General features: G+C 54.9%; 2 protein-coding genes across 2 annotated transcripts in view; one reads left to right on the top strand and one right to left on the bottom strand.

The window, feature by feature from the left end:
* Window positions 1–270: 270 nt before the first annotated feature.
* FKBP3 (FKBP prolyl isomerase 3) lies at window positions 271–5,576 on the bottom strand. The gene is made up of 7 exons (XM_084270668.1): window positions 5,432–5,576; window positions 5,245–5,346; window positions 5,053–5,160; window positions 4,339–4,474; window positions 3,377–3,444; window positions 1,112–1,209; window positions 271–490 (listed from the first exon to the last, which is right to left on the bottom strand). Exons 1-7 carry the CDS (start codon window positions 5,540–5,542, stop codon window positions 436–438), a joined length of 678 nt encoding a protein of 225 aa, XP_084126794.1. The 5' UTR covers window positions 5,543–5,576; the 3' UTR covers window positions 271–435.
* Window positions 5,577–5,797: 221 nt separating this feature from the next.
* Window positions 5,798–9,605, top strand: part of FANCM (FA complementation group M) — a gene marked incomplete at both ends in the record, with an annotated part of 58,174 nt that continues 54,366 nt past the window's right edge. Inside the window, 4 exons of the mRNA XM_084270390.1 lie at window positions 5,798–5,887; window positions 5,942–6,356; window positions 7,410–7,582; window positions 9,440–9,517. Of these exons, the coding sequence (XP_084126516.1) occupies window positions 5,798–5,887; window positions 5,942–6,356; window positions 7,410–7,582; window positions 9,440–9,517 (756 nt within the window). The remainder of the gene's footprint in view (window positions 5,888–5,941; window positions 6,357–7,409; window positions 7,583–9,439; window positions 9,518–9,605) is intronic.

The following is a 9,605-nucleotide window of genomic DNA, read 5'->3' as shown; positions in this document are numbered from 1 at the left end:
TACAAACATGTTAATTACATCTCTCTCCTACTACTTTGGGTTGATTGGAACCATTGGGCACGTGCTGTTCTAACAGCAGTACTGTTGCCAGCGGTTCTGAGGCCCCAAGCTGGATACAGAGGTGAAGAGGGTGCCAGTAGACCCCCTCAGTGCAGCAAGGGGCAGTAACAGGTGTAGCACTTCCAGCTGGAGAGCTGTGCCATCCTGCCCTGCCTCAGGCAGGAGGCTTTCTGGTGACAGGGTACACAAAGAAGTGACATCACTCACATGTATAAACTATTTCTTTAGTGGTATGTTACTGTACAGGGAAAACAAACTTGATTTCAGTACAAGGCCACAGTTGTAACTATGTCCTGAAGTTAGGAGCGAGCAGAAACTCAGTGGTCAGAAGCTTTCATGATCGTGAGTGGATTCCCAGCAGCAAAGGAAACTGTTTCACTCAATATCCACCAGTTCCACCTCGAAGAACAGCTTGGCATTGGGTGGGATCCTGTTTGCACAAGTTAAGGAATCTTTATAAACAAGCCCCTGCCACCCCACCCCCTCTCCCCGGCTGCAGTCCAGGCATCCCAGGGAGTGACTCACCACCTGTTCTGGTCCTCGTGGGTCGGGTTTTAAGTTTCATGGTGGGTTTAGAATGGAGCCACAGCTGCTGTCTGAGGGGAGCTGCGGCCAGCTGGGCAGGGCCCACTGTAGCTAACACCTCTATTCCCGTTCCTCTAGAGCTGAGGGGCTGAGTGTGGGCTGCCCTGCCCTGCCTCAGCCCTCTGGGAGGGGGTCAGGGTGCCCTACTGCACTGTGTGGGGAAGGTGAGTGTCTATGGACAGTGCTTTTAAGTTACCTTGAGGGGCTGAGTGGGGAGGACAGGGGCTTCCCAAGTTAGGGACACAACTGCCTGAGGTGCTCTGTGTGATCCCTCCCTCTGCCCCATTTCAAGGGCAGCCCAGAACCAGCTGTAGCTGGTACTCCCTGCAGTTCTCTGTCCAAAAGGGCACTCACAGCCATCATCTAACTCCACACGATCCAGACCCTGCGATTAGCAAGGCAACACTCCCCTGCCCATAAAGCACTTCGCTCCAGGAGCGCTGCCCAGGTGACTGGGGAAGGATACTTGGCATCCGGCTGCCCTTTCTTGCCATACGCCCACTCGGGTTCGATTTCCAGCTGGGCCTTCTCTCCTTTGCTCATGGTTAAGAGGGCTTCATCCCACTACAAAACACAGACACAACAAAGACCCCAACTGTAAAACAGAGACCCCAAACCCAGGAGAAGGACACAAGCAGGGTTAGGACAAGGCGCCCTTGATGCTTTTCCAGTCTGCTCCTGTGAACACCCACACGACACCACTCAAGTGACATGTTTCCTTCCACCTAAGTGCAGTTACAGAGCCCATGCTGCAGCAGGTGAGGTCAGCACGCTGTGCTAGGGTTCCCTGCCCATTGGCAGCATCAGTGGATTCCCAGTTATTTAAGGCTGATGCTCAAAGCCTCGTTCCACCACCACCACCTGTCCACAACTCGCTCTGCCCGCGGCTGCTACTCGCTTTAGCGCCGACACAGCGCTGCGCATCCCAGAGCTGCTGCTCAGGCCTGGCAGGTGCTGGGGGAGCAGACCTGGCGCCCACACAGCCAGCAGTGCTGTGCCAGGGGCTAAGGACAACCCACGTCACTGCTGCTTCTGCAGTACTGGCCACAAGCCCAGCGACACTTTCCCCTTCTCAGCTCCCAACGGCCTCTTCCCTGCACAGCAGCAACAGGGAAGATTAAGCTGGGAGGGGGCTGGTTTGTACCTCACAGCCAGGCAAGCACAAGACTGATCCTCTCAGCATTCTTATCTCCTGCAGCCAGACACCAACCTCCCCAGTGGCTCCACAGCCACAAGGCAACGAGCCCCTCACCTGCTCTGACACAAGCCGGGATCTCCCCAACACGCCGAGCCCACACCCGGGCTGTGAGCGAGCAGGTGGGTGCACAGGGCACCCGGCTCTTCCACCCACCCAGCGCTTCCAGCCTTCCCCGAGGCTCCTCTCACGCAGCTGCAGCGCTCCACGCTGGGCAGAGCAGGAGTCGCAGCTTCAAACGGCAGCTCAAGGCTGCACCACGCCCACCAGAATCCGGATGTACCCACCGGAATCTGACTTCCAGCACCCAGTTCAGAGCGAAGGCAGGAGCCCTGTGATGCACCGGGCCAAACAGCAGTGCTCTGCCTTACCCAGAGCACTAGAACTCGCAGCAGGAGAAAGGATAAATACATGGGCAGATACTAAGTATGCCTTTGGAGTTGTGCATGCACATGGAGCCATCTGGACAAGTCAAGGGAAACACATTAAGCATGCAGGAGAAATACTTTGCTTGTTAGAAGCAGTACAACTGCCAGCCAAGGTTGCCATCATGCACTGCTGGGGACACAGGAAAGGGAACACTTGTCCAGAAAAAGGGAACAGACTGGCTGGTAATGAAGCTGAACAGGCTGCAGAAAGGACACCTGGAAATGTAAGGGATACAAGGGGATATGGGCAGCCCCTTCTCAGTGTCTGTGGGGACAGGACAAGGGGCGATGGGCTCAAGTTGGAGCACAGGGAGTTCCCCACCAATGTGGGGAAGAACTTCTTGCCAGTGAGGGTGAGGGAGCCCTGGGACAGGCTGCCCAGGGGCTGTGGAGTCTCCTTCTCTGGAGAGATTCCAGCCCTGTCTGGACACTGCCCTGTGTGCCCTGTCCTAGGGACCCTGCTTTGGCAGGGGGTTGGACCCCTTGGGCTCTGGGGGGCCCTTCCAAGCCCTGTGATTCTATGACTATGAAACTGAATTTTAACTCTGAATTCTGACCAATAAAGACCACGAACTTGAATTATGTGATCAGGAAAACGTTAAACACTCTAAATCAGATGAGGAATTAATGTCAGAACTGGAAGTACAGATCCCCTCTAAAGGATGGGCACACACTGGGAGGAGCGATCCCCTGTGCGCCCAGCGCTGCAATGAAGGATACCTGCTTCACAGGCACCACGGCCACTGAGTTTTGATCCCGGCTTTGTGAGGCATCAGTTTGGCCAAGAACACGCTGTGAGAAACAATCCTCTGACAGGCTAAAGCCCACCAAACACCCAGAGACAGGTGGAGCCCTGGAAACCCGATAACCTGCCTGCTGTGCAAGAGGCCGCGCTCCCCACGGAGCCACGCGCCGCGTCACGAGGGGAACGACGCTGCAGAGGGACAGATGAACCTGTGAAGAGCAAATCCTCCACCCTGCAGATGGAAACGCTCTGAACTCGTGTGTTACCTCCACCAGAAAAACTACAACGTGGCTCAAAATAGGCTCCTAAGTCCTGCAGAGCAAAAGCGTTTTGGGCTGAGGGGGTCACTGATGTTTTACTTACCCCTCTGATCACTTTTCCTACGCCAACTTTGAAACTCAAAGGTTTGGCTGCTTTCTTCTTCTTTGAACCTGAAAGAGAGTTTTATGTTCACCTGCTTTAGGGTCCCAGCAGCACGTACCATCCTTCTTTCCCAAATTACTGTTATGATCATGCTTACATAAATATCTGTCCCTGCAACATTATTTTTAGCCCAGTTTTAGGGGGCTAATTCAGTGCCATGCACTAAAAACATGACATGTTGGGAGTTGCAGCAAGAGCTGAAGTTGATGAGCATCTTTCAGATCCCAATCCAGTGAAGCTCACAGATTAATTTCTGAATTACTGAAGCGGATACACAACTCATAAACACATTAGTTCAACAGGAACATACAAGCTTGCACAGGTATGATGAACCACAGACAGCACTCCAGGGACAGCCCTGCTGTCCCTCTCTGTGCTAGAATGTGGCTGCTGGAAGAGCATTTCCAGGATTTCACTGCATACCCCTAAGCCCTCTGATGGAGGCACCGTCACAAGAATACCACCTTACTTCTCCACAGTGGTAACCAGGCTGCTTGAAATCGCTCTCATTCCACTGCCTCCACATTTAAGGGGGCACTGCAGAACCACACCAAGACCTGCTTGTTTGGAGAAGCTAACTCCACTGTTGGTGCTCCAGTTCACAGATAAGGGAAGCTCCCCAAGCAGGAGCTCTGGTCTTTCCTCAGAAGTAGTTTCAGTACCGATTAAATCCCCACAGTCCACATTATCCATGGCCTAGAGAATGTCAAGCCTGAGGTCTGGCAAGCTGCAGCAGTGTCACTTGACACCAGCCGGTCCTAAAATACAGCCCTGCATTCCCTCAAGGAGAAGCAGGCTCCAGGAGCAGCCTGTTAAGCAGACTTAACAATCCCAGCAGACTTCCTCTACCTGCGCTTGCAGCAGAAGCCAAAGCGTGTGTGTGTGTGTGTCTATGACCTTACTTGTTTGGACGTTGGTGTCGAAGACTGTTCCATCCTGCAGCTTCCCTGTATACCAGCAGTGAACCGTATCTCCCTTCTTGGGGAAGTTGGTTTTATCACCCTTCTTCAGGATTGATTTGGTGTACTTCGGCGGCCCCTGAGCCCATAAAAACAGAGTTATGACTTGGATGCTCAAGAGGAAACACCCCGTTAGCCCAGGGCATGGAGCAAACGTGTGCAGGGCCGGTGAAGGGCGTGCTCCACAGCCTTCACATGCCAGGCTGTGCCATGTTTGCTGGGGCAATGCAGCAGCCCTGGCAGCTCTGGGCACAGCCAAGCTTTGGGAGAGCCGCCTATCACCAACCCCAGCAGAGGGGCTGCGTGCAGTTAAGCTGCACAGCAAGCACCCGGCTTCTTCAAACGGGGTATCAGGGGGAAGCTCTTTGCAGAGAGATGGTGAGGGGCTGGAACAGGCTGCCCAGAGAGGGGGTGGGTGCCCCATCCATCCCTGGGGGTGTTCAAGGCCAGGTTGGATGGGGCCCTGGGCAACCTTGTGTAGCTCCAGGCCTGGAGGTTGGTGTCCCTGCCTGTGGCAGGGGGTTGGAGCTCTGTGACCCTTGGGGTCCCTCCCAACCCAGACTGGTCTGTGACTCTGTGATTCGTGCTGCTGCCAGGCTTGTGACAGCCCGATTAGCCCAGCAGCCCCGGGGTGCTGGGGCAGGGGTGCCCACCGACCTCCTCCACGGCCTCCTCTGGCTTCGCAGCTTTGCCCTTGGCCTCCTCCGCCTTAGCGGGCTTCGCCTTCTCCGCCGCCTTCTCCGCGCTGTCCGTGCCCTTAAACCTCTGAGGGGAGGAAGAGAGATGCCACAGCCGTCAGCCCCCGCACCGCCCGCAGCCCCGCCGGCCCAGCCCGGCCCAGCCCCGCACCTGCGTGTGGAAGAGCTGCGTGTAGGCCGCGATGAGCTGCTCCTTGTTCGCCGTCTTGGCCACGTTCTTCACCTGCCCCAGCAGCTTGTGCTCCGCCAGGAACTGCAAAACGCGGCAGTGAGCGGCGAAGGGACCCCCCCACACACACCCCCAACTCACACCCCTCCCCGTCCCCTCCCGCCCTTACCGCCTGCGCCGCGTGCTCCTGAAGGAACTTGATGATATCCTTCTTGGGCAGCGCCTCGCTCCGCAGCTCCTCAGCGCTCCAGGGCTGCGCCGGGCCCGCCGCCGCCGCCATCTTCCCGCCCGCCTCCACCTCCTTCTCCTCCTCTTCCTCGCGTCCCGCCCAACCTTCCCGGCGTCCCCGCTGGAGCCGCCGCACGGACGGAGGGGTGGAACCCGGGGAATCGCCGCCTCCCAACCCCGCCCGCCTTCCCCGCGGGCTTTTCGAGCGGCGGCGCTGGGCTGAGAGAAAATGGAGGGCGGTGTGCGGGGGAGCGCGGCGCCTCAGAGCGGGCGGCAGCCGCGCGGGGCCTGGGCGCCCTGAGGGAGGATGAGTGGCGGGCGGCAGCGCACTCTGCCTCAGGCCTGGTGGGCGGCGGGCGGGAAGGCGCCGGAGGAGAGGAAGAAGAAGGAGGAGGAGGAGAAGAAGCTGGTGGAGAAGAAGAAGGAAGAGGAGGAGAAGCTGGTGGAGAAGAAGAAGGAGGAGGAGGCGGGGGACGACGAAGAAGAAGCAGTAGAAGACGATGACTTGCTGCTGGTGGCAGCCGCGGCGGCGGCGGACCCGGGGGCGGCCCCGGCCCCGAGGAGCCCGGCCGCTGGCCGCTTCTGCTCGGCGGCGGGTTCCATTTGGATCTACCCCACCAACTACCCGCTGCGCGGCTACCAGGTGCGGATGGCCCGCGCCGCGCTGCTGGCCAACACGCTGGTGTGCCTGCCCACCGGGCTGGGCAAGACCTTCGTGGCCGCCGTCGTCATGTACAACTTCTACCGCTGGTTCCCCTCCGGCAAAGTGCTTTTCCTCGCCCCGACCAAGCCGTTGGTGGCTCAGCAGATGGAGGCCTGCGCCCGCGTTATGGGCATCCCGGCCCGGCACATGGCCGAGATGACAGGTAGGGACCGGCACGGGGTGGGGATGCTCCGGGGAGCCGCGGGCATCGAGGCTGCTCCCTCTGTAAGGGACGGGCAAGCAACGGGGGAAGCCACAGAGGAGAGAAAAGAGGGATTTTTTTAGGACAAGAGGCTTTTCAAGGCGTTAAATTCAGGTTTTGCGACAGTTAAAGCCCCAGGTCACCCGTATAACGGTGATGAAGGGCTGGAAGGTGTATTCTGGAGCTGAGGTGTGCAGCTCTGTGGCTCAGAGAGCCTTGGAGTTCCTGCACAGAGAGGTGGATGGCTGGGAATGTGCTCTGTATGAAGCCTTAGACAAAGAGTGATGGCATTTTTCCTTCTTTTAGAAGTTTTTGAAACTCCCTTGTACTGCAGCTTATTGCTCAGAACCCTAATAAGTGAATGTATAAGCTGTTCTTGAGTGCAAGGCAGTGTCAAGGTGATGTAGGTTAGGTGTATGGCTGCAGGAGGCAGGTTTGGCTTTCTAGCCTTATTTTCCACTGCTCTGGATTGAGTGCTTTAATGTAAACTGGGGGTGTTCAGCCTGGAGAAGAGGAGGCTGAGGGGAGACCTTCTCCCCACCTCCCCTGCCCTGCCAGGAGGGTGCAGAGAGGTGGGCGATGGTCTCTCCAGCCAGGGGACAGGAGATGGGACAAGGGGCAATGGGCTCAAGCTGCCCCAGGGCAGGGTCAGCTCAGCTGGGAGGGGAAAGCTCTTCCCTGGCAGAGTTGTGGGGCTGTGGCACAGGCTGCCCAGGGAGGGGGCTGAGTCCCCACCCCTGGGTGTGTTTAACAGAGGGGAGATGAGGTGCTCAGGGATCTGGGTCAGCACAGGACAGGGACAGTTGGACTTGATGAGCTTCAAGGGCTTTTCCAGCCTGGTGACTCTGTGAAAAATCTGTATTCCCTCCCCAAATGGGACTAATGTCAAGGTGTGTGCTATTTAAAAGGCTCTCATTTCCCAAAGCCAGTGTGTGCCAGCCAGCCCAGTTGGCCACCTGCTGCTCTCTGTCCTCAGCAGATGTCATTCCCTAACGTTATTTCTTCCATTTTCAGGAGGAACCCAAGCCCTCAGTCGGGGAGAGCTGTGGTCTGCCAAGAGAGTCTTTTTCCTTACTCCTCAGGTGATGGTGAACGATCTGTCTCGTGGGACGTGCCCTGCTGTAGAGATTAAATGTTTGGTTATTGATGAAGCCCACAAAGCCCTTGGGAATCACGCCTACTGCCAGGTAACCTGGAGTCACCCTGCTCTTGTCTCACAGCTACAAAAAGCCTCCCCCAAAATCACTTAGAAGATCTCCATGAAGTGTTGCTGTCCTCCTTGCAGTAGGGACATTGTCCTTTAGGTCCTGAGCTTTGTTTTCAAACAGACCAGGTGATCTTCTACATCCTCAGTACCTTGTTTTTAAGTATAAATCTATATTGAAGCTTCCTAATGTAGAGCTGAGAATGTCTGTAAACTCTGAATAAAGTTTTAAGAGTTTATAAGTTAAAAATTTTATATAATAATTTACAAGTTATATAGTTTTAAAGTTTATAATAGTTTGTATTTGCAGGTGTACTCCAGTGTGGTTGTCCTATGTTGAAGTAGCTCTTATGTAGGTGGGGGTATTTTTTTAGAAAGAATGTGGACTTTTTTGTAAAATTCTTGTGTCTTAGTAAAGTGAGATCAAGATTTCTTTTTACTAATTAAGACAAAACCCAATTTGAAAGAGTTTGTTGCATTTTCTTGGCTTAATCTCCTTACAGCAGCGACCTAGCAGAAAGTGACAGTTTCACATGCTGGAGAAATTGACTGAATGTATATGGAGTTGGTTCTAGTTGCTCTGTAGAGGAAAGTAGGTGTTTTCTAGTGCTTGTCCAGGTGGTTGTGCTGCAAAAGAGGTGGTAGCTCACCAGCTTAAAACAGTACATGCTGGTTTGCCAGTGTTGCAGTTTCTCTTTTCTCTCCCTTTTCAGAACTAAAGGAACTTTCCCAAGAATTTCAGGTTATTTATTTCAAAATGCTGAATTAAAATATTTACCATGTGATTTGCTCTGCAGCATAGAGCCAGGAAGTGTATTCATTAGCTTTTGAGTCTTCTTAGCTACATCTGAGAAAAATCTCTCCCATCACTCTGTCAGTCCCCATGGCTGTGGACTGCCAGGCTGTGTTCCTTGTTTTAGTTGTACCTTGGCCTGACTTTCATGAGAAGTGTCAGCACCATCTGAACTCCTCTTTAGTTGCTGTTCATTTATTCTCTGTAGCTTTTCTGTTTTCACAGAACAACTTAGGTGGGAAGGGCCCTCAGAACCCCCCCAGTATCCTCCTGCCAAAGGCAGGGACACCCCCCAGCCCAGGGTGCCCCAAGCCCCATCCATCCCGGCCCTGAACCCTGCCAGGGATCCAGGGGCAGCCCCAGCTTCTCTGGGCACCCTGTGCCAGGGCCTCCCCCCTCCCCAGGAAGGATTTCTGCCTCCCAGCCCCTCTCCATCCCCCTCCTGCAGCTGAAGGCCGTTCCCCTGGGCCTGGCCCTCCCTACCCTGGGCACCAGCCCCTTTCCAGCTCTCCTGCAGGCCCTCGAGGGCCAGGAAGGGGCTCTGAGCTCTCCTCAGCAGCAGCTTCTCTTCTCCAGGCTGACCCAGCTCAGCTCCCTCAGCCTCTCTCCGTAGGGGAGCTGCTCCCTCTGATCATCTCCGTGGCTCCTCTGACCCCTCTCCAACAGCCCCACATCTTCCTTGTGTTGGGCCCCAGCTCTGGACACAGGACTCCAGCTGGAGTGGTTCTTCAAACTTACTTTTTTGGCCCCTTCCTTGAGCTAGTAAAGCTCTTTGTTAAACCAAGTGATAAATGATGATGTAGCTTACCAGGGAAGGTTGTTCTGCTGAACAGTGTTTGGGGTAATACTTGTTTTGCAGGTGTACCCAGTGTTGTTGGATAAAATGGTTATAAACTGAGTGCTTCCTGGTTCCCAGCTGAGTTTAGATACCCACTCAGTGGGAAAAGCTTAACAAAATATTCCTAAAACAGTGTCTTTTCATTGATACAGTTTGTATCAGCCAGTAATTGCCTTGAAGGTCATTAACAGAAGCTTTCCTGTTTCTAGGTTGTCAGGGAACTAAGCAAATACACAAACCACTTTCGGATCCTGGCCCTGAGTGCCACCCCAGGCAGTGACACAAAGGTGAGTCCCATCAGCTTGCTGTGATAAGGAGGGTTCAGGGGGTGCTGGGTGTGCTGCCATTCCACACAGTGGGACTGCTGCACAGGAT

Source organism: Gallinula chloropus (assembly GCF_964237585.1).
Source record: "Gallinula chloropus genome assembly, chromosome: 14".
Lineage (NCBI taxonomy): Eukaryota > Metazoa > Chordata > Aves > Gruiformes > Rallidae > Gallinula > Gallinula chloropus.
Note: the sequence above shows the minus strand (reverse complement) of the source record. Positions and strands in the feature narration are given on the sequence as shown.

Coding starts and splice junctions, on each gene's coding strand:
- FKBP3 (XM_084270668.1), bottom strand. CDS start 5,542: ATGGCGGCGGCGGCGGGCCCGGCGCAGCCCTGGAGCGCTGAGGAGCTG. Junction 4,475..5,052: donor CAGAGGAGGCCGTGGAGGAG/GTCGGTGGGCAC, acceptor TTATGGGCTCAG/GGGCCGCCGAAGTACACCAA. Junction 491..1,111: donor AAAGGGCAGCCGGATGCCAA/GTATCCTTCCCC, acceptor TTGTGCAAACAG/GATCCCACCCAATGCCAAGC.